This window comes from Pomacea canaliculata, linkage group LG11, assembly GCF_003073045.1.
Source record: "Pomacea canaliculata isolate SZHN2017 linkage group LG11, ASM307304v1, whole genome shotgun sequence".
Classification (NCBI taxonomy): Eukaryota; Metazoa; Mollusca; class Gastropoda; order Architaenioglossa; family Ampullariidae; genus Pomacea; species Pomacea canaliculata.
Genome location: NC_037600.1, coordinates 10,058,502 through 10,082,475, shown reverse-complemented (window position 1 = coordinate 10,082,475; position 23,974 = coordinate 10,058,502). Strand labels below are relative to the sequence as shown.

At 37.2% G+C, this 23,974-nt stretch overlaps 2 protein-coding genes and 1 long non-coding RNA gene across 5 annotated transcripts; 2 read left to right on the top strand and 1 right to left on the bottom strand.

Moving 5' to 3' along the window:
• The first annotated feature begins 1,864 nt into the window (after positions 1–1,864).
• On the top strand, positions 1,865–5,859 carry LOC112576020. Of its 2 annotated transcripts, none has more exons than XR_003101730.1 (6): positions 1,865–1,988; positions 2,911–2,984; positions 3,868–3,999; positions 4,227–4,400; positions 5,008–5,165; positions 5,721–5,859. It is a non-coding gene; the product is annotated as an uncharacterized LOC112576020 (long non-coding RNA). The 2 variants fall into 2 exon arrangements; XR_003101731.1 differs by having other exon boundaries at positions 2,911–3,029.
• A 1,232-nt stretch (positions 5,860–7,091) lies between these two features.
• On the bottom strand, positions 7,092–14,703 carry LOC112576019 (E3 ubiquitin-protein ligase TRIM33-like). Its single transcript, XM_025258214.1, has 6 exons — positions 14,094–14,703; positions 10,387–11,444; positions 9,672–9,809; positions 9,069–9,215; positions 8,031–8,186; positions 7,092–7,227 (listed from the first exon to the last, which is right to left on the bottom strand). Exons 2-6 carry the CDS (start codon positions 11,428–11,430, stop codon positions 7,165–7,167), a joined length of 1,548 nt encoding a protein of 515 aa, XP_025113999.1. The 5' UTR covers positions 11,431–11,444; positions 14,094–14,703; the 3' UTR covers positions 7,092–7,164.
• Positions 14,704–16,045: 1,342 nt separating this feature from the next.
• On the top strand, positions 16,046–23,571 carry LOC112575469. Of its 2 annotated transcripts, XM_025257357.1 has the most exons (6): positions 16,046–16,072; positions 16,512–16,690; positions 18,735–18,991; positions 19,159–19,347; positions 19,666–19,844; positions 20,346–21,166. In XM_025257357.1, exons 2-6 carry the CDS (start codon positions 16,578–16,580, stop codon positions 20,433–20,435), a joined length of 828 nt encoding a protein of 275 aa, XP_025113142.1. In that variant the 5' UTR covers positions 16,046–16,072; positions 16,512–16,577; the 3' UTR covers positions 20,436–21,166. The 2 variants fall into 2 exon arrangements, with proteins under 2 accessions (XP_025113142.1, XP_025113143.1); XM_025257358.1 differs by lacking the exons at positions 16,046–16,072; positions 20,346–21,166 and adding an exon at positions 22,147–23,571 and having other exon boundaries at positions 16,218–16,690.
• The last annotated feature ends 403 nt before the right edge of the window (positions 23,572–23,974 follow it).

Genomic DNA, 23,974 nt, shown 5'->3' with positions numbered 1-23,974 from the left:
TACCTCTCCCCACAATTAAGTATCCAATTACACCTCCTCTGACCCTTTGCTCTCTCTCCCCCCATCTCTCCTCGCTGACTCCTCTCTCTTGAAAAGTATGATTCTAGACTTACAAATAAAATTGCTACAATTAAGGTGGTTGAATACTAGATGTAGGGAAGAAGGCAGATTCCTACATTTATATAGATGTAATAATTAAGAGATTGCTTTTAGTTCATTTCAAATTTACATTATTATAACGTATTGAACATCATCTTTTTGTGTTGATTTTATCTGTCAGCCAGCCTCCCAGACAGGGGTGGATTTCATGTTCAGCGCTTAACTTACCTCCGAATAAAACCCGCAGGCCCTATTAGCAACCCGCTAGATCAGCCTCAACTAAGTGGTATGTTATGTTTAGAGTACTTTTCAAAATACTAAAAATAGCACCAAAATTGACATTATTCGGCTGTTGAATCCAGCTTATTCATAGTATGCTGGCTTTTAGGTGACAAAAAAAATATATATATATAAAATAAAGCAACCCTAACAGACAAAAATTGAAATCAGTCAATGTGAGTGATATTGCAAGATGATCAACACATACAGCCAGGGAGCCTGCATGTCTCAATGGTCCCTAGAGCTGTGCCTGGCAGTGATAGCCAGGTGGATAGGATGTGGATTGGGCATAGTGCTTACAGGCATAAATATCAAGGGCATAGGCATAACATCTTATCTGTTAACCAAAAATAAATGCATCATCCACTGATGTGAAATGGGCTTCCAGAGTAAGATAATTTGTCATGGTCACCGGTGAAAACTGTTAGGAAGCTCATAACATGAGAAGACGGAAGTCCTGATCGATCACCAACTTTCAGACCAGAATTGTTTTCAGAATGTGCACAATGTGCATAGAATGCCTTTCTATATAAATGCCAAGATATTATACAAAGTTAGCGAACAAACGAGTATGTGTATTGCTGTGCCTGAGTACAATGCATATGGTGATGGGGAATGATAATGAGGATGTTGATATGTTTTTGTGAAGATTGATCTTTTCAAAATGAAAGCATGAGGGTTTTACTAGTGCTAATTAACATTCTCTCAGGTTCTCCTGATTTCACAGGATACATTTGTAGTGTCCATGACATACTTGTGTGTGAAAAATGAATCCCCCATATACTCAAAAGATTTTTTGTGGAATCATGTAAAATTAATCATATGTCTCTTAACCTACAACAGCATGATTACAGTACTTGTTCTGTTGCAGGTTCAGTGGATCTGCCCAAGGCTATGTCAACATGCACACATCAAAGATCCCTTACTAACCTATGTTTATCATCATGAAATTTTAGCATCAGTGAAGGAAAGACACAATTGAGTGGAATGACCTATGCCTAACTATTTAAACAGCATCCACATCTTCATCGGAATCCACATCAGAATTAATATCACTAATAACATCTGTTTCTTCATTTGGGTCATGTGAATTATTAACACGTGATGCTACATTGATTGACAGTGATGTTGAAAGCACATTGGACATGAAGAAGTCAATATCAGCAATTTAGGAGTTCTAGTAGATCATTAAATGTTGATACTAGACCCCTTAATTCTTTTTCTACTTGGAATTTGTTAATAGACTTCATGTGTTTCATGCCGCGTTCATTTTAAGCCCGCTGATGACGATATTTTTTTAAACACCTCAAAATTTTATTCGCGTACCTTGGCGGCATCGATACTGACAATCCTCACAAAAACATTGTAAAGACTTTATTATATGTTTTCTTATCACTAGGTTTGATATTTTAAAATCATTTGCAGTTTATAAAACATCTATCCTACGTAACTAAATATTTCCTATTCCCGTTGTAGCGTGTACTCCCGTCATTCCACGCGGCGCGAAATTTTCTCTGCTGCTTAAGATACGTGACTGCGAAAAACATTGGGTTGTAAAACGCTTATATACAGTGTTCTAGTACAACACAGATTTAATGTATGCTTATTAGGTGAGATTTGTCAAACAAAGTTTTCTTTTTGAATAGTGCGCTCGTACATAATCTAATACAGTAAGGTAAGGTGACCAGACGTTTCGGGGGCGAAAGCGGGACACGTGCCGATGATGGTGTCGTCACCGTCAAAAAAAAGCCGAAAAAAGTTATTTTTAAAGACAAACGGGACATTTGATGGACTTGCTAGAAAGCCAGAAAGCGGGACATTGGGCGTTCCGCCCGATATTCAGGCGGGACACGAGGTCAAAAGCGGGACTGTCCCGCCGAATGCGGGACGTCTGGTCACCTTAAGTAAGGCAACTGATAGTTCAAATCATGTCCTACTCAACGAAGCGGAGAAGAGTAAATAAAATTGTTGAAGCAGATTTAGCAGAACCGAAAGAAACAAGACAGATCCGATATAAATTTTGCATTTATTACTATTGTTATTAAATCATGCATGTCTTCGTATATGTGTGTGTGTTGACACCACTACCATTACTAGTTATGTACTAACTGCTTGCATTTATTTTTCATTGTTGTCCCATTATCTATGGCTCAAAGTGAAACAGTGCCACTTTTATTGTATAATCATTTTTGGTTGTGATTTTTATTTGTTTGTGTTTTATTTTCTTAAAATGTCCTTTATTGATGATGGTTTTTTTTTAAATACCATTTTATTTCTATGGCAACATAACATTGCATACCAGAGAAGTAAATTGCAGTCAGTACAATCATGTCAGCTGAACAGTAATTGCTCACTATGTTTCCTTCATTCAGCATAATTCCTTGAGTATACAAGTAGGACATAAGTATATGCAGTCATAATCTGTGGACTAAATATGACAGATAAAGTCAAAAGTTTAACCCACTCCCACGAAGACAAAAAGTAAGCTTTTCTGGGAAGGGTTCTTGAATGATGGTTTATTTTTTTTTTCAGCACACAAAGATGGCAGAAGACTGGCCACAAAGTAAGGTGACAAAACATGTGAAGGAGGGAACTCTGCCGGATAGGTATACCTCGACTCTGCATGATGTTTGCATTTTGAGTTCAAAGGGGTACTTTTATACTGTTTGTTCATTGTCATATATATATATTCATAGATTGAATGTTGCATCAGCCTGGTTAATATTGTTTTGGTCAGTCTATTGATACAGTTTAAAAGTATTGTTCCTATTTATTTTTTAAAAAAAGCTTTGGGATATTGTCAGTGTCTTTCACATAGACCTTGCATTGGGTTTATTATGGTTACAGACTGGAACATACAGCCATATAACCATTAACATCTATGATCTCGGTGAACAGACTGATTTTTCATGTAAAATTTGCACAGTATTGTGTGGTAAAACAGTGCATGTCATTAATCATGAAGTATTTTATAACTTGAAAAGAAATTGCCCTTTCAGGTGAGTATTTGGTTGTCAGACAAGCAGTTGTTAATAGCTAGTATAAAGCAAATCTTGAAACAACAGATGTTTCTTGTTTGAATTCTAGAATAAACAGAGATCAAGGAATTCATAGGTTTGGAGAACACCTGACAAAATCAGCACAGATTCCCATTATTGTAATTTTTTGAAAATGCCTGAGTGCTGTTAATAGGGCATTTGTACGAGTCCAGTAATTAGAATTTTTGTGTTCTAGAGCCATGAAATGAGATTGGCCATTTAACAATAACCACAGCAATCCCAGTTCATCCTTTCAGCTGTTCATTTCAATTTTTCATGAGGGGAATATTGATATTATGATTCAGATTGGTATAGCATAGGAATTATTTATTATTTTATTCTTCAATCTTTTACATAAGAAATTCTTAAATTTTCAAAACTTGTCATTTAAATGCACTCTTATTAATATTTGGTACAACCAAAAGCGATAAACAACCTTTTATGCCCACAGGTGAATGCACTAACCACCAGAATATTGGCATCATCACGTGAGTACCCCATTGATGCTCTGCAAGGAGTACAAGAGGAGACAAACCTCAAACTGCAGCATTAGAAGGCAGTATCCAGGGAGTGTCTAACGAAGGTAATGTAGAAAAGTTTATATTATGGCTTTATTTTCTTTACTTTTTGGTTTGCCTATTCCATTTTGTTGTGAATTCCCTTTCACAATCTGATGTCGCAGATGATGTTGGTTATACAAGTGTTAACTGATTCACAACCACCATTGATAGGCTTTGTTCACCCATAGTCAAAGGATTTAAAAGTGAATTGTCCACTTTCAATCACTGTGCTATATTCATGCTATTGCAGCATTAGTCCAGCCACATTCTCAAACAAGGGAAGACTTAAAATTGATTCTGCAGGAAGCAAAAGATATGCTGAATCATTTGACTGCTCTGATAAGCAAAGACAAACCTGCTCCAGCACACTGGCAGGAGCTGTTCGAGCTGCAAGGATGCCTTGATGATGACTCATAAATTACTTGTATGTAAAGCAGATTTCATTGTTAAATTCTTTATTGAAATGATAATTTGTAGTAGTTTACGTAAATTTTTACAGCATAGCTTTACGTTTTTGAAAACCTTATGTTTTTGTAGGGAATACATTTGAGAATGATCAGTTCTTGTGAATCTAACTTACATATATTTTGGAACATGATTCATTATGAGAGTTAAATTGTAAATCCAGTTTCAAAAGGTTTCAGCCTCATAACTTTTATGGTTATTGGAGAATGAAACATTAGATGTCAGCTTTTTGTGAAAGAGCTTTTATTTTCCCTATTCGTTTAAGGCAGGGATGCAGTGAGAACATCCAAGTCTCAGGCTAGCAACATCATGTGGTCTGACCCTGCTAATGCAATAACTAAATGTTTGAACAAATATCGCAGACTCTTGGCATAAAAAAGGTTCTACTGGTTTTGGGTTTTTTGTAGGCATGTAAATGTTGGGCGTTTTGTGAATGGTTCAAACTTAACTAGGTGTTTTGTGAGCACAAATAATCAAAGCCATGTATATTTTCACTACACCCTTTCTTGCCTATGACGTGGAATATTTTTGACAGATGTGTTTACTGTTTTTTAATGCATTTGCAGATCAAAAGCCTCTCTTGTGTGGGTGGTACGGATGCAAAGGATTGCCTGAAAAGAATCATGCGGCAAATCTTGACTGACAAGGTTTTATAACTGTAAAGACCAAAGAGGAGAAAACTGTGCATTCAAGGGGCTTTCAAAGATGCAGACCATGATATGCAGTAAGTGATGATGTATAAATACTAGTATATATTATTATTAAGTTACAGATGATTTGTTTTATATGCATATTTTGAACCAAAAAGGAGAGGTGCTGATAGAAGTGCTTATTTTAATATAAAATAAATTGACATTTTTCATCACTAGCTCCACAGTTCAAATTTTTTTTTAACTCTTGTCAGAATCAATTGTGCTTCCATGTGTGAAACTTGATTAAAGACACCTGAAAACAGAAAGACTTGGGGAAGAAGCAGAAGCACCATAGAACGTAAACAAGATGTGTGGTGTGAGACTTCTTTTAGTCTGTTTTAATCTGTAAACCTATTAACAGGGCTTCTGCTAAGGCTAAATTCTTTGGGGTCCCAGGGACCCCTTCTTCAGATTTTTAAGGGGTCCCTGTTCTTGGCCCAAATTTGAAGGGGACCCCATTGACGAAAATTGAAGGGGTCCTCCGAACTTTTAATGCGTACTGTACGCAATTTTTTGCGTAAGCAGAAGCCCTGCTATTAACCTTCTTTAATTTACAAATGCCAATTTTCCATTTTTATTATCTTCAGAAGCTGTACAGAAGAACAATGGGTGCATGGAGGCTTCAGATAACATCATCGAAGAAAGCAGCAGCAGAAAGAGATGGGGTAGAAAGCAGAGGAGAGAACGAAACTAATACTAGCATATTTCAAGGAGGTGACAACTGTGTTTCTGTGCCCTGTGAATTTTCTGGAATTTACTGGAATATTATGGCAGAATTGTGTAGCTACATTTCCTCATTGGGATCTGGCATGCTGAGCTGCTGTATATACGTTTTATTCATTTTGGAAAATCATCTTGGATTATCCAGCTTTTTGCTGCACTGTATCAACTTCTGTATACCAAACGACTGTGTGCTAATTCCCTCTCCCTCCCCCCCCCCCCCCATCCCCACAACCAGTTCATCACCTATTTTCTGATGGGAAAAAAGAGACTTCCAAGAAATTAAAAGTAAAAACTGTGACATCGTTATTATCCTCATCTTCAATTAAGGCCAGGCACCTGAGGTAAAAAATACGGCGGACCACAAAGGCCTAAAAGCACTCTGTACCATGAATTTAAAATTTAAATAGCCGCATTTGGTTCATTACAATTCAAAACTAGATGTACTTTTGTGACATAGTATATTAGTAATAAGTTTACTTAAAATTACATACTTCACAAAGTTATAAATTAAAATGGCAATGCGATGAATGTAATTGTTTTTGATGAGATATTAAGGTATATAAGATGTCACACACAAACTGAACTTGTACACCTCTACACGCACTCCTCATTCAGCTGTAACATTTGCGCATTCTTAGACAAAGACAACACTAAATCTGCCTGTACACAGGCCCTGTCAAAATTTAATAAAACTATTATCCAACACACTAAATGTTCTTAAAGAAAACTTCAAGTCCCCACATTCAGCCTCCACTGCACATACTATCTCTAACTGAATCTAAAAAAAATTGTTATTTCTTCCCATATAAAGTCAGGTGGAGAGCGCACTAGCAAGAGTAGACAACACCTACAGTGCCATAAAACAGATACCTATGTCACACACCTTACACATCCCTCCTCCCGTCTCTTGCCCCCCCCCCCAATACCAACATTCCCCAAGAACACCCCTTTTTTACAGTGCGAAATTCTCACAAGGTTGAAGAACTTTCTCTTCCAAAATCAGCAACGACTTTCAATGTACCTAGGAAGAACAAACGTTAAAGTTTGTGCTTCACCTGTTGTCGACACGTTTCAGTGAAGAGAATGGCTAGAGGTGTCATGGTAGGTGTGTAGACCCAATGAGTTCAGCACTTGTATTAAGCAGATGTCTGCTCACGACAAACACTTAAGAAAGCGTTAGGTTGCCGTTTCTGCACTGGCTTACACCACCTTTCTATGTACACTAGTATGTAAGGCTCATGAAGGGAGATGGGTGAAGGGCAAGATACAGGTGAGGGCAAATGCAAAGGTAAATATATCCCACTAAGATCATGTCAAAACCATGTCCTGGCTGATGTTTTCTGATATTTCAGTTGAAGGAAGTGCAAGAACCTGCACAGCAAAGAGAAACAATGCACATGAAGCTCCATAAATTTAATTCAAACGACAAAAAAATGTAACTACTCGTGTGATAAATAAGATATGATGATAAATGATATCAGACGATAAAGAATGTATCTACCACAAGCACGTTTTAGCGATGCCGATATCACTACAAAGCTTTGAAATTTGTCGTCAACTCGCTCCTTAGCTGTAGGCAAATCGATGTTAGGCCAAATCCATTGGGAAGAATGGACCACTCTTCAGTTTGCAGCGTTCAATATCCCGCTAGGTACCTGTTCGTGCACCTCTGTACAATTCTTCATAAATGGTGATGCTTATAGGGCCTAATTTTTCTCATATACTTATTAGAGTCTCAAAACAGAACTTTTAGAACAGCAGCTTTGGATTTCGTTTCGCCCACATTACAAATCGTAAAAGTAAAATATATAGCCTTTCTTTCTTGCTGAACTTCCTGAGAAAGACCTATAGTTAGAGAAGAGTTTATTTGCTTATTACAAATGCTGCCTGATATACCGTAGAAAACGTGGCAGGCATCTCTCTCTTTTTCCTCACTTTCTCCTCCATTTACTTCTCAAAACAATTTAATCTTAAATAAAGAAATTTAAAAACAGTTAAAAAAATTGAAAAATTAAAAGAAATTCCAACTTTCCAAAGACTGTGGTATTGTCCAAAACTGTCACAGAAATCCGATCATCTTTTTATCTCTTATGTCCACAACATATTAAGCTTTTACACACTTTACTAAGATACTTTAAAGTTTGTTCCGAGCTTTTTACCTGACTGAATCTCACCTGTGTCACGTTGATGCCAAGGTCAAAAACGGCGTAGCAAGGTCGCTGAACATTTCTTAAGGCGATGCCCAAGTCCCGTTCTTGGAGAAAAATGTGAAGGCTGTCGGTGGAGTCGATCATCAATCCTATGGCCTTTGATGTGTCAACATTTAAATCCTGAAGCACAAATTTTGTCAAAACACATACATTCTCATCTATGCACCAGGTTCAGCAGTTTTACCGTCTAGCACGTCATCTAAATCATCTGTTGGTAATATTTGACTGATAACTTTTAAATAATAATGGACAAAGGGTGTGTTTTGCTAATTTAATATCTTAATCAAAATCTTAAATGTGGAATTATTGTAAATTATTTTGAAAAAAATTATTGTGTAACTTTTTCATCCCCTATGGATGACGAGCCATTTCACTGCCAAGCATCTTGGAGAATGCAGTCTTTGCCCACACAATACTTTCTTGGTCTAACATGTTGGAAGCCTTGCTGTTATTCAAATTGGACTATTATTTTAACGACAAAACTCTATTTTGTCATTAACGTATCTCTAAAAGGCATGAGACGTCTAATTAGTATGTGGTTTCAAAGAAAAGTAATGTGAAATTATAATTAGCCTTTACAAATTTAGCCACTGTAGTCTTGACCATGCTGTAATTATGAAAGTAAATTCAGTCAAACAATCCTCTCACTCAGTCCTTGTCAAAATGAAAACTTTTGGAACAGCCTTAGCTGTTAGCGATAGACATGTGGTTAATTTTTCTGCTCAAGAATAATGGCTACTGCATTTGGTCTTTTTTTTTAAGCTAAATTTCTATAAAAAATACCTATCATGAAATTTTTATATATGACTTCAACTCAGAGCTAAATAAGTGCCATTACTGTATTTTTTTCTTCGAAATTATCACTATTATCTTTATTTTACAAGCATTTATTCTTAACAAAACAATTAATTAGAGAGAGAGGGAGGGACAGAATAAAAGAGTGTGGGGAAGGAAAAAGAAAGAGAGAGAACGGAACCATCAGACAATAACAATGTCACCTACAACGTTGTCTGGCCAGTCTGCTGTCTGAACATCCTCCATCTCACACATCCGCTGTTTAATGTTTAAATCGTTGGGATATGTTTGTGTTATTCCACAAAATTTGATATCATCTGATTTCCAATCTCGTCTCATTTCCATTATCGATATCTGGAAAACGAGATAAAATAGTTACACAGCCTTCAAATACTGACATAAATTAAAAACTCATTCGACGGTTTGATAACCATTTAATCTGTTTACATTTAGCTCATTGACAAACTAGCAATGGCTCTTGTTCACAGATACCACATGCATTGCTTTGGGTTAGCTTTAGCTTTCTCTAGAAGACTAATCAAGAAATTAATGCTGTATTTTCTGTTGTTTTTCTTGCTTATACCACCCTTTAAGTCGGGTCAAAAGTTTTATAAAAATAAAATCCTACCGAAGGAAGCTATATGGTGTTGGTGAAAATAAAAGCACCATGACTTTAAGTATTCATTTTGTTTTGAAGACTAATAACTATTTGACACAGTCTCATTATTTTTTATCCTTTCAGCAACAATCGTCATCATTATCATTGTTGGCTTTAACGGCAGTGTCAAAGCAGTGAAGGATTCGTTTTACCTGATATAAAACATCGGACAACAGAGCATCACGTGACACCACAACACCTCCATGCGGACCCTGACACACGGCCAACTTCTGGTTCAGCCCGAGCATCACACTGCAGCCGCGCTTCATGTGGAAAACGAGTTCTATCTCCTGCGAGATTTAAGAACATGGTATTGTTAAACATCTATAGTGTCATTTTTTTCTAATAACTAATTATTAAATTATTAGAGTTATTTTTATTAAGCTCACTCCAAGCTATACAAGATACAATTTCTCTAAATCTTAGTGGATGTCTTCCTTCCTTTCTCAAATTATCCATCACAACAAATCCATGAACAGAAATATGTCAGCTACACTGATGTTAGGATTGTAGGGCTGTGTTGAGGTTGTCAGTAGAATTGATGGGACCATAGGCTAATTAGGAGTCTCTGTGGACTAAAGTGATCTCAGTGTGAATATTTCTAGATATATACTGCGATATTTCTATGCGTGTATAAAAACGAAAATGGATTTTCTTGAAGTGAATACAGCCAATGAAAAGTCACCTAACGTGACCTTTAAAGAGTATGACAATGACAAAACCATATCTCTCCTACTTTCCACATATGTAAATCAGAAAAATCATCATAAGTAAAGAACTGTGTGAAAGATGCCATAAATCCTTGTCTCCTCCTCTATCCCAACAACTACGCCAACAAGAAGGTTTAGAAATAAACAGTTTTCTTACATCAGGTCTTTCCTCTTGTAGTGTGAGCTCACACTTTACTTGTCGGATAAGATTTTTAAAGTCCATCATTTCGATGAAGGCCGTCGTGTCGACCTCTGATGGCCAGGTGGTGCTGAAGTCCAGAGTCTTGATCCTGTCCTGTAAAGTTTGCTTGGCGTAGATGAGCTCGGGGCGTGGACATACTGCTCCTGCGCGGGAAACAATTCTCGCGTGGGATTTGACCCTCGCTAGTCGCATTTGAAGGTTGTAACTAGCGTCGCGCACTGACTTTAAGACTTTTCTCGAGCTAGCAGACTTTAATGTTTTTGTATACTTGTTGCAAATCGTCACCAGACGATTGCACAGCTTTTCACACGAATTCGATCCCATCAGACAAGTGTTTAGCTCATTTATGCTTTTTTCCATCTTTTTCTCCGCCGAAGAAAGAGTTTCGTTTAGGTCTTTCACTGCTTCTTTAGCTGCATTCATTTCGGTGTCCAGATCGCTCATCTCAGGACACGATTTGTGTGTCTTCAGAGCACATGAGCCGCAAACAGCAAACCCATGATTTGCGCAATAAAACATCATTTTGTCGCCTTGGCAAACACACAGTGGAATGCGGCTGGCAGCCAGACTTTCAGCTGTTACACTCCCTAGACTCTTCACTTCGTGACTACGGCTCATCGAAAAATTTTTGTGTACGTTGGTGCAGGCCGGACACAACATCTCCCGGCACTGCAGACAGATGGAGTCGGCTTCTTCGCGACGACACCCACAACAGACGGGTCTCTGGGTCTTCAGGTCAACGCTCAACACTAACGCATCCATGACAAAATCTGTGGGCAGAGAGTCGGCAATGCTCTCTGGACTCTGAGATTTAAGTGCCTCCTGGCTTGCGATGGGATTTATACATAAAGGACAATTACTCTGGTTTTTTGACTTTATTATAGAGACAATACACTCCCTGCACAGGAGATGACCACAGAATAAAATCTTGGGCTCGACGAAATTATTATGACACACCGAGCACTCTGTGTCAGGTGGCTCACAAGATACTGTTTCCATGCTGGAATGCGGATCTAGAAAATCAAACGTCAGAAAACAGAAATATAGTTTTTTTCTTTTCTTTTCAAATATCAAAGAGGCATTGGCTTTAGTTTACACGCCTTATTGATTCACTATGAAGGTTTGTTGTCTCACATCGGGTGCGTACCCACGACCAATCGACCCAATTTATTTTATCTCTTTTTTTTTTTAGTTACTATCATTAAGGTAAATTATCAGCCATTTTATTCTTTTTTCACCACGGTTTATATGTCCTGCATTATTTTAATTAAACGCGACATGTGCAGAAAACACAGTATATTTTTTTGTACAGAACTATGCCAAGAAGTACTGGACTATTTTTTAAAATAAAAAGAGAGCCATTATGCACATGTGTCCTGAATGAATGTATGTTTGATTAAAACTAATAATTTTAAATGGGACGCAATCGATTCAACTCGAAAAAATGCTCTTTAGAGTTGCTTCCCTTCATAAAATTAGCAAATAACCAGGAAGTTAGCGTCCTATGTGGAATAACATTACTTTTGTCCCCAGAGTTCTATGTCGCACTCTGATTTGTAGCTATTTTAAATAAATATCTTTTTTATTAGACATTGTTTTAATATAACATGCCAATCAATATTTCTGTTTATCCGTTCATCTCGTTTCAAACAACAATTCGGCACACGTGTGTTAGGTATCATTTTATCATAATATAGTCTTGATCTTTTCTGTATTGATCAAATTATTCTTAGAGTTCTGTTTGTGTCTTATGTAAAAGAAGATAATTCTGTTATATTTATTCTATTGAAATTTTTATATGTCTTTGTGGCATTTATGGAATCATTAAAAGAGACAAAGTTAATGTTAACATCATATTTATTTTTAACAGCTTGATATGATAGAAAGTTTCCTCTTTCATCTATTAAGTGTTTATAATTAAGTATATTTCTTACTCCACCGATCTCCTATAAAGAATTGGCTTATTTCCAATCGTAGTTCTGTCATTACAAAAAATAAGCTCTGGCAAATATTTTTATTTTTCTCACACACTATTCTCTCTCCAAATATCCTGTACTCTTTTAATACATCTGTCTAGAAATTGTTTGCATTTATAAAGGGCCAAACTACAGGGACAAGTTTGTCTAACTAATCTATTATTTTATGTGTAGACATATTTTTCCCCTGCTGTGGCTGATTTTCTTTATTTTCCACAGCCACGATAGATTTATATTGCATTGATATAAGTTCTAACATCAGGTATGCCCATGCCCCCAGAATAGATATTTTTAATGGATATTTTTTGAGGTGCGAAGGGCAATAATAATATATAATATATATAATAGTCTTGATCTTTTCTGTATTGATCAAATTATTCTTAGAGTTCTGTTTGTGTCTTATGTAAAAGAAGATAATTCTGTTATATTTATTCTATTGAAATTTTTATATGTCTTTGTGGCATTTATGGAATCATTAAAAGAGACAAAGTTAATGTTAACATCATATTTATTTTTAACAGCTTGATATGATAGAAAGTTTCCTCTTTCATCTATTAAGTGTTTATAATTAAGTATATTTCTTACTCCACCGATCTCCTATAAAGAATTGGCTTATTTCCAATCGTAGTTCTGTCATTACAAAAAATAAGCTCTGGCAAATATTTTTATTTTTCTCACACACTATTCTCTCTCCAAATATCCTGTACTCTTTTAATACATCTGTCTAGAAATTGTTTGCATTTATAAAGGGCCAAACTACAGGGACAAGTTTGTCTAACTAATCTATTATTTTATGTGTAGACATATTTTTCCCCTGCTGTGGCTGATTTTCTTTATTTTCCACAGCCACGATAGATTTATATTGCATTGATATAAGTTCTAACATCAGGTATGCCCATGCCCCCAGAATAGATATTTTTAATGGATATTTTTCTGTAAATTTTATCATTTTTTCCATTCCAAACAAACCTAAAGATGGATTTCTGTACACCCTTTATAATATAGTCTAAAGGGTTAGGTCGCAATAGCCACAGGTGTACTAATTTTGACAAGATTTAGGACCTAAGTATGGCTACTCTGCCTTATGTAGTTAACTGTCTCTTTTACCATATTTTGTATAGTATTTTAATTTCAGCTAGCTTGCTCATCTTCCAAGGTTAGTTCTATATCATCTGCATATTGTACTATTTTACTTTCAGAGTTGTGCATTTTTATACATTTTATATATTTGTTTTTTTTCTTTTTATCATAGCAAGAATTTCTACTCACAAAATGAATAAGGTGAGATGGGGTCCCCCTCCTTGCATCCTTTTCTAATTTAGATCCATGCTGATAATTCCATCAAAGGAATGTTTCCTAAATTATTAGGGCTGAGTATTCTTTTGTTACTTCTCTAATAATATTTACTTGAGTTAGATAATTTTTGTCCTCTAAATGTGATGAATTTAACTTCCATTGATTGAAATCTTCTCTCCACTTCTTGAGTGATCAAATAATGGTCAGTTCAATATCCTGGTAATCGTCTTTTATCTAGTAAGAAAAACTTACAGCATTTTGTTACATAAATTGTGTTTACAAATACCAGACCCTTTCTTTTACAATCAACGTACAATCTAGCACACATATGCAAATTTATAGATATATCTCTAGACAGTCTGACCTATATACATAGATTGAGGTACTTACATTTTAGAAACTCTCAAGAGCAACAACGGTTTGCAATGTTTGGTGTTCCACTTTGTAAACAGACTAACTCTTCAACATTTTGGCTGAATGTCCTTACATCTGAGTGAGAACAGCAGGTTCACCTTCAAAACAGGGCGGATATCAGCAAAGATTACAAATAATTAATATCCTCATTTCCGGGAAATTCCGGTTACACTAGAATCCAAAGCGAAAGCAAGCTCAAAGCTGCTGACAGAACTTTATGAGAAATGCTGCCTTCGACACAAGGTGACGACAGTGTGTTAGCTTCCACCCTAACCCACTTTTGGAAACACACCTGAGGGTATCACAAGCCAACTAGAGCGTGTGAGAAATACAAGCAGGTGAGGCTGGCACGTGACCGCCCTGTGTTTGCCAGTAAGTCTGTCAATATGCGAGAGAGCTTGGTAAAGTTCACGGGTCGCTGGCGAACACTTCGAAAGCAAAAGGTGTTAAGTAACGCACTAGAAAAAAAAAAAATGAAAATAAAAACTGTTAAGAGAGACAATGTAACCTTTTTCTGATCTTTTGTGAGCTGATCAATTTGTTTCGTGCGCGTGCACGAATGTTATTTGCGTGTCGCACTTTTCGAGATTTCTCAGCAATTTTTGTGTCTGTAAATGTATATGTTATTTCCTGTGGTACTATTAGGAGGCTTCTATGGGTTGGACGCCACTTCGATCATCATCATCATCATCATCACGACCACCACCGCTACTTCTACTGCAGTGAATAACTGTGTTCAAAGCAAATATCTTGTTTTTGTCATCGTATGTAGTGTACATTATTAATTTACTCTGTCATTCTTTCTTGTAGCACCACCTATAAACCTTTATAGATGTTCTTTCATCTTACCCTAGGGACTCGTGAGGTCGCGAACAGCAAGACTATTGTCTGTTGTCTATTGACTATTGTCAGCAAGACTATTGTCTAAGTCTGACCTGCCGTTGAACCCGACAACAAATGCCTTGACTGGTCGCATTCACTGGAACATGAGGAACAGTATTCAGCAAGAGCTTTTCCCATCATTCAGTGGTCTGAATAGCCTTTCATGTGCCTTACTCAAACAGTTGTGAGGCAGTCTAATAAAATATTCAAACGGGAAGTTCGATTGAATAGTGTAGGGCAAATGTTTTGTAGTCCGAGACGCTCAACAGATCTCGACACAGACGACCGTTTCAAATAGCAATTATAACAGGTCTCACATGAAGAAAAGATTACATTGTGTTTGGTGAATATAGATTAATGGAAAACAGGTGAAAACATTTTACAGTATCATTATCCGCTAGAAAAACGAAACCTTTTGTTTGATGGCGGCAACAGCTACCTGGCAAAGTAAGAAAACAAATGAATTCTCAACACACAGATTAGACAGGTTAGAGTTCTGACACACTATAAACAATTTTGCTTTATAGTTAGGTTTATTAGTTCAAATAAAGCAACTTTAAATCCTCCTCCTCCTCCTCCTCCTCCTCCTCATCATCATCATCATCATCATCATCATCTAGATAGCACATCACGGCAGCGAAAGTGTGAAATATAATCGTTTATAGGTGAATGGATTATGAATGCTTTTCAAACTTACATCTACATTCAGAGGATTGCATATCCTGAGCCGAGGAAGGACAGTGTTCACATACAAGCCCCACTCTGCAGCCCACAAATCAACATCGTACAAGTAGGTTCATAAGACGAGAAAATTACAGACATCTGGAAACAAGGTTCTGATTGCCGACAAGTTAGACAAGTACTTCCAACATGCGAAAAAACTGTAAACAAGACAAAGTCTATGCCACAAAGGATATTCATGTAAGAAGTGATCATCTGGGGAATACAATTTGGAGCAGGCATGGAGCAATCCAAAACAGATACAAGGCACAACAAGTACAAGACAACAGGAGACACACAAGCCAACGTAAATCAAAGGACAGGACAAAAAAGCGAAAAAAACCTAATTAAACGTAAATTATTTTTTTTAACTTTTACAAAGGCTATCGTGGCTTGCTTATATAGCATTTTGATGTTTACTAAGAATAATTAATACAAGTATTTTTATAGTGAATATTCCTGGTGCTAACTTGCTCAAAGAGCTTTAACATGAAATATTGGCATAAAAGTTGTTATTACATCATACATAAATAATAACGCATAAAAAATAATTATTAGTCTTCTTAATCATTTTTTTAAATTTACGAATTGGTAGGTAGAATTTACTAAATATCTTGTTGGATTCAATTGGATTTCCGTTGGAAAGCAAAAATACACTATTTCATCGAGTTTTTCGGATCGGGAAAATACAGTCTTTAAAAAGTCCTTTTTTCAGCTTTTTTTTTCTTTGTGGGCCACGAGAAAAATATAGATAAACATAGTCACTTTCATCTGAATCGGTCTCGATCTCAGACTATAAATTGATCGAAGTACATTGATCGAAGCTGGACTGCTCGGCGCGAACGTCCATCCCTATAAATGCTGCGTGAATGTCTCGAGCCTTTTATTCTCGCCAAGACTGGGACTGGACGCACTGCTCTCTGTCATCTAAAGATGGATGGACTTTCCCTCACTTTGGCTATTGTTTGTCTGTAAGTATATTGCCTTCTTAAAACCCGTGTTGGTATTACTGTTTACTTTGAAAATTGAAACTATAAGAGTTAACGGAATTTGCTATAAAGTAACTACAAAAAATGAGTTAATTATCAGGACACTAATTATTAATGGCCGTCTGTTTATAGCTACTATTCTTTTTCAAAGAGGTTCATTAGATTTTTTTCTTTTTTGGGGGGAGGTGGGTGGGTTTTATCGCTTTTTCATTTCAATCAAAATTTCTGGCTCATGTTAATGCCCTCAGAGATTATTTTATTCAGCAGACCAAATTGCCTATGAAAATCAAGATGATAACCAGCTAAGTAAACTCAAAAGGTTTATTTAAGTTAACTCATGCAGCAAGACACAGAGATAGAATTGTGAAACACACGTAAAAACATTACATCAATGGACATTGGCAAAGCCTAAGCATTAAAAATTTTTCTGCAATGTTTGTGCATCTGAGTATTTGCGACAAATATCTAATTGTGACACAGAAGATTTAGCGAAATGAATGGAAATGACTGTCGGTGTGTTCAACAATAATAAAATGATTGTATTGCAGGAGTGACTAAGGTTTCTAAATAATCTCGTCTGGCAGGACTTTATTCTCAAGTAATTGAGATGAGGTCTGTAACTAACTGGTGATTTGGCTCATGGCATTCAAACTCTGGAAGGAATAGTCTTACTATTCAAATGTAAAAAAACCATTTACATTGTAAAAAAAGTGCATGAATGTTCCTGGAGTTTATTATGAACATAACAAGACAATTAAAAGGTTCTCACAAACATTCTTTTGTCTAATTGGAATCTAATAATCTGATTTTCAATAATCATATGGCTTTGTTCCTTCGACGGCCAGCTCTCGATTGTTCTGTATGTTTAACCTTACAATGTTTTAGACAAATAGTCTTGACAGTTTGGACAGTGGTCTCTAGAGTCCTCCAAAACCTTCAATATTCTTCCTCACATTTGTTTACTTAATAGAAATCAATGTTGTGGTATCAGAAGTTTTATCAGAAAGTGGTCAAGCAAACAAAAAGATCAATGCATTCGCGGCTGTCATGAAGGATTTGCATGTACCCAAGGAAAATACCTTGGTGTCTACTTTCTTTATTCTCTTTTTATCGATGGTTTTTCTGATGTGGTTGTTGACGTATGAAGTGCCAAGGCCGTAAAAATAGTTTTCGAGGGTTAGACTGAACTGGCTATAAATAAAGACGACTCAGTTCTAAGTGTCATAACAATAAAATGTTATTTTTACGGAGGAATGATACTGAATCCGATTATAATATTTTTAAAATTCATTAATCTGTAGCATTTAATAATTACTACTCACAAAAAGAAAGAGAGAGGAGGGAACGATTTAGGGATAGTGGTTATCATCTCAAGCTTTTATAATATTTAAATGCAGTTATTCAAAAATCTTTTAAATTTGTTAACAGAGAATCAATAAAAATGTTTACTGAACTGTTCTGAAGATTGCTAACGCAGAATTCCTTGTTGCAAAAGAGTATTAGTCAATAGAGAATAATGTAATCTAGCCTCTGAAAACGTGATAATTAAACCCTCATCCAATTTAGAACTAGTTGATTCTTTTTCTAGAGTTTCAGAAAAATGTATAAAATGCTGCTCCACCACGCTAACGTAAAGTGAAAAATGGAAACTTTGTAATTAAGAAGGATGCTCAGATATGCCTGTAAAATATGATCATGAGAACATAATACAAATAAAAAAATTATAAAAAAATAAAGTAACAAAAACAACTTGTAATGTCTTTATTCTTCATACAGTTTCCTGTATTTTGTCCATGTTTGGTACGGTTATCGTCTTTGTTAAAGAGCTGTATCTGACCTTTTCTACGTGTGATACAAAGTAATTTAAAACCAAAATTTTAATTTTTGAATAGCATTCACTGGATACAAAATACTTATAAGAAGCGGCATTCCCTTTGTGTTGTTTTGTTTTTGTTTTTTTTTTTTTTTTGGTTAGGAGGACTGCCAAGAGCTGTCTTCAAAGTTTTAATTTTATCAACATTTTCAGGGCGCCCACCAGCGTCTCGATTACATGGCTGCGCATGCGCGAAAATGACGTCATCACAGGAACGCAACAAACCACGCTGTTGGTGACGTCCTCCCGCAGCCGGATCGCGTGCGCTCGCACGTGCAGCGTCCTCGACTGGTGCTCGGTGTTTGCAGCAGACGACATGGCGAGAACATGCGAGCTGCGAGATCTTCCGAGAATCTCGCTCAACTTTTCCTCCAAGTCGCCATATTCCAGCCGTTGGAGACTTCTCAACGGTAAATCTTGAGAGCAAGGCTGTTACGTAGTAATTTCTCTGATTGCTTGTGTCAAGATGATGATGATGATGGCTGTTGTTGTTGTTGTTGACCAGGAAACTTTACGAAGGTATTCTTCGTAAACATGGCGCTTTCACAAGTGTAAACGTTCACTTTATTTGCTGCAGAATGGTGCCCAGTGAACAACGGATTTTATTTTTCTGCCTCCATTCACTTCTGTTTCACCATGGTTACAAACCTTAACGCCACCTGGACTGAGAGCAGAAATGAATGTATTCGTCGCGGCCTGGACCTAGTTGTGCTCGACACGACTCTCAAACTGAAAATCGTTCTTAACATTATTAAAAACACACCAGGTGACGCTGGCCTTTATTTTTCACCTTCATTTCTCTTCTTGTTTTTTCCCGCTCTAGTCACATATACCTGTGTGAATGATGGTTAATATGTGATGCAGCCATTAGCAGATCCTCATGGGATAATAAGACAATATCGGGGGTAACGATGGAAGCATAATTTTTTTTTAAATCCAAAATAAAATTAATTGCTTAAGAGGCTATATTAATTCTCCGTGAAGATACTTTCCTTTAAATCTGATTTCTGACAGAGAAAATTGCACACAAGAAGAAAGCGAGAGCTTAAATTTCTGTTTAAACTATTTTTCTTCTTGCTAACAGGAGGTACTAACTACACATACTACCTTGGAGCAACTCGACCAATGGCAGATATCGGAGCAGTCTGGAAGGGCGACAAGAAAACGTTTGAGTGGATCAACGGTGCAAACCTTAGTCTAAGTAATGACACGTGGGCAGTCAATCAACCAAACAATTACGGGGGCGTTCAGAACTGCTTAGTGGTAAGAATTATATCAGTTCTATTCTATTTGTTAAATAAATTATATTAATCATATGAGTTATATTTTGATAGTTATATCCATGATACTTTATTATTTATATCGATTATATTTTAATATTTATATATAGCATATTGTATTAGTTATATGAATTATATATTGGCTTCTATACTGAGTGAGAACTGCAGAATTATTTCTGCCTCGCCATATAGATAAACAAATGACTTTTTAAGACTTGTGAAAAGTACATCTCATGAGGTTACTGGATGGAAGGGGAGGGGAACAGAAAAGATGAGGATGCAAAATCACAATTAATGTGATAATCAGTGCAGCAATCATAGGACTTTTCTCGAAAAATACATAAAAAATTTATTCTAACTAATAAAAATTAAATTAAAGGAATAGCAACTCCCAGACTGAGCTGAAATCATCTTTGGTTTATTTTCTGTTTCTTCATGCATGATGAAGTGTTCTTTTTAAGAAAGCGTTTCTATATTTTGACAGGTGGAGGGTCCAGATTGTGCACTTATAAATGATTTGGATTGTTATGAGCATCACTCCTTTGTTTGTGAAAAATCGGAGCCACGTCGTTAATTGGAGTTAGTGCTCATGAGTCAAAAGAACTGATTGGCTGTTTTTCACACACTCACACACTAACACTAACACTAACACTAACACTAACACTAACACTAACACTAACACTAACACTAACAGACACTAAAATCTCTTTAAAGGAACTTCATCAGCCCTGCTTATCTGAAAGATATAATTTAATGCTGTGATGCTAGACTTCTTTATTTTATATTAACACTGAAACCACGAGGGGGACAAAGTCTGTCTCGCACAACCACAAGATGTCGCCATGTTGAAATACAGTTTTAACGAGAGACAATTAAACCAAATATCAATATTATTATCAAATTGTGATTAGTAGAAAAAAATAAACGACTCAAGTTTATTGAAACATTTTAAACTGTGTGCACTGCTCTTGAAATACTTCCTTTCGACCAAACGCAAGCAGGGTCACGACCCGAGTGTGATTATTACCTTTACAGAGTACAAGGTAGGGCGGAGGACACATCGCACACGCCATCATTTCGAGTTTTCTGTTCGTGTGGTTGCTTGTTGTCAGTTTGTAAACATGTAGTGTTTGCTAGTCAGTACCTGCAACTTGAACAGGCCTCTTGATTGCCTCATAAACTGTGACAGTCGTGAGCTCAAATGTATTTTGTTTATTCTTGTCACAATCAGCGATAGCAATGAAATTTAATTAAAGGCCGTCGGCATGGTTTCTTCACAATCTTTAAGCGATATTAAAAACTTAGTTAAAAACTGATTGCATCTTTTTTTGTCATTTACTTTTTTTTTAAACCAAATTGTTTGATTGTGTGTGGGTTAGTTTTTATTATTATTATTATTAGTCGTAAAACACGAGAATATCAGATGATATCTAAAGTGGGTTGTTCCCGCTTCAAACTACCACCCTCACCCTCACCACCACCACAACCACTCCCTGAAAACATTAAAACATTTGAGTAATGGAGAGAAACGTGTTGAATTATCGAGGCGTCTAGATATCTCAGGTACTTATGATCGAGAAAACCGGGATAACTGTGTTAGGAATAGGCAGACAGGGATTATTGCCCTTACCAGTGGGTGAGTGTGTTTGCTGCGTCGTGCTTTCGCGTCAGAACCCGACGTCATATTATGACGTAATTTTAGATTGTACGTCGGAGAAAAGATTTTGGAAGACAGCAGACGGCTAGAGAAGGGACGAGAGGCGGACGGAGTGTGTTGAGTGTTCGCTTTGGATCTTGTGTGTTGATCCCAAAAGAATATATTCGTGGTCGTCAGCCAGTGTCTGACAAGACAGCACCAACCCCTTATAAGAATCAGAACTTGTGAGTGGCTCCCCTAAGAGTTTATTCGTGGACATCAGCCAGGTGCGGCCGAGACTGCACTTTTAAATTTCAAGTCCGGGAAAGGGAGGATTTTACCAGAAAGTTTATTTTGTTTCTCAGACGATTACTACATGAAGTGAGTTGTTGTAACTAGGACTTTAGAGAACCATTCAAAAAACAATCATCCAATTTGATTTACAGGCCGCTGCGTGAAAGACATTCAGACTGTATACATAGTTTTGAAAGAAGGCTTGAAGCTTATGTTGTACAAAGAACAGTGAGTTGCAAAAGGAAATGGATGAAAAGATAATTGTTTAGTGAACATATGTACTCCGACTCACACAACACTCACACAAAATATTAACTAGACAAAATGCTCTTAACAACCTGCTACTTTTTTCCAGTGGCACCATTCGGCCAGGCGCCGAGAGTAGAGTATAACGGAAAAAGACATGAACAGAGCACAGCAATCGCCAACTTCCTTGCCCGAGAGAATGGTAAGTACCCGGGGTAGATGAAGCTTCTGCGCTCGTTTGTCTGTCCACACTCCTGCTGACAATCCCCACTCCTCATGTCACATTCTGTCCATCCCTCCATCAAAGACAGCCTCGTAGACAACGGGCTTTACTTCTGTTCTTCTAGACAGTGAAACTCTTTTCTTTCACTTGTTTGCTTTTCTGATTGAAAAGCAGTATTCAAACGCTTAGTAAAAACATTTATTAAAAACCATTAAGATTATTAATTAATATTAATTACTTGTAGCACGAGCCCTAGCAGCCTTGTCAGCGACTGGACCACTTGCATCAAGCTTAGTACATGGAACAGTTTGAAGCCAGAAAATAACTGGAGGAATCGTCTAGACTAGAGTGTGGAGAGACAAGTGATGACCACAACAGGGACGTTGTGTGAACGCTGCACGTGCCCTCACCTACAGACTTGTGTTACACAACGACACTTTGTCTACATGACGAGTGGTCAGGAAACTACAAACGGACAAACATCTTCACAGACACTAGCGTGACAGTCACGTGATTAATGGCTGGTAACCATTCGTCCTCACTAATGCGTATAAGTTATATAGAAACCGGATATTAAGCGACAGCAACTAGAGAACACAATCAGTTACTGTTCAACTTCATCGACGTAGTCGCCTACACACAATGTTTGAAGACTCGGCGACACAGCTAAGAAAAATCCGTGTACATCACAGTCCCTGTATTTTTCTCGTCGTTTTATTACGGGTACAATTGTACTGAGCTGCCAGCTTTAAACATACAGTTGTATTTAGCTCTTTGCTTTTAATACACAAGGTCCTTAGTTAATTTTTGTTTATTCCTTGTTACTCCTCAGGGAGAATAGGACCACAACAACACCTCGCCAGCGGACCTGGTATAGGGGAGCCACCTCAGTCAGCCCCATGTGGTTCCCACGTCCCTTGCCTCGCTCTCTACTGTTCTTTTGCAAGTCTGCTTTGGTCTCCCAACTCTCCTCTTACCCTGAGGGTTCCATTCAAGTGCCCGCCTGGCAATGGTGTCAGCAGGTTTGTGCCACATTTGCGCTTTTTGATGTCTTGGCTAGAAGCATTCTGGTTGGTTCTTTTCCACAGGCTGCTGTTGGAGATCTTTTCAGGCCATGGTATTCCCAGAATATGGAGTAGGCATCGGTTTGTAAAGGTCTGGAGCTTGTTGTTGATGGTGTTTGTCGCTCTCCAGATTTCAGAAGCATACAGTAGGACAGTCTTCACATTTGTGTTGAAGATGCGGGTCTTGCTGCTGAAGGATAATGCTCGGGAGTTCCAGATGTAGGCTGTTGAAAGCATGCCTGGCCTTGTTGATCCGGCTTTTGATGTCATCATCCGCTCCACCGTCCTTGCTGATAATTTTCCCAAGATACGTGAAGCGGTCTGTTTCCGGAATATTTTCTAAATTTATGCCTTTTTACGATTTTAGCCTTTAAGAACATGTCTGACATGACACAAAGGCGACATTGTACAAGTTTAGAGAGCTAGAAATAGTTTGATCCTACATCCGAGTGGGACACAACCAGGCGATGTCAGCATCCTGACGAGAGCTGGAGTCGTGACGATGTGCGATGCTGGCTTAGGCTAAAATAGTCTGCCCCCCTCACATCACGTGACTCAGGATGGACTCAGTCCTCGCAGTCCTCGTTTTCGATGTCATTCTATTTATTGACAGTCGTGCGCACAGAATCATGGCATTTCTCTTTATCTTA

Excerpts from the sequence above, each read along its gene's own strand:
- LOC112575469 (XM_025257357.1), top strand. The coding sequence starts at position 16,578 with ATGCTGCGTGAATGTCTCGAGCCTTTTATTCTCGCCAAGACTGGGACT. Across the intron at positions 16,691-18,734 it reads ACTTTGGCTATTGTTTGTCT|GGCGCCCACCAGCGTCTCGA; the intron begins GTAAGTATATTG and ends CAACATTTTCAG. Across the intron at positions 18,992-19,158 it reads CCGTTGGAGACTTCTCAACG|AATGGTGCCCAGTGAACAAC; the intron begins GTAAATCTTGAG and ends TATTTGCTGCAG.
- LOC112576019 (XM_025258214.1), bottom strand. The coding sequence starts at position 11,430 with ATGGAAACAGTATCTTGTGAGCCACCTGACACAGAGTGCTCGGTGTGT. Across the intron at positions 9,216-9,671 it reads TGTCCGATGTTTTATATCAG|ATATCGATAATGGAAATGAG; the intron begins GTAAAACGAATC and ends CTCGTTTTCCAG. Across the intron at positions 7,228-8,030 it reads TTGGCATCAACGTGACACAG|GTTCTTGCACTTCCTTCAAC; the intron begins GTGAGATTCAGT and ends TTTGCTGTGCAG.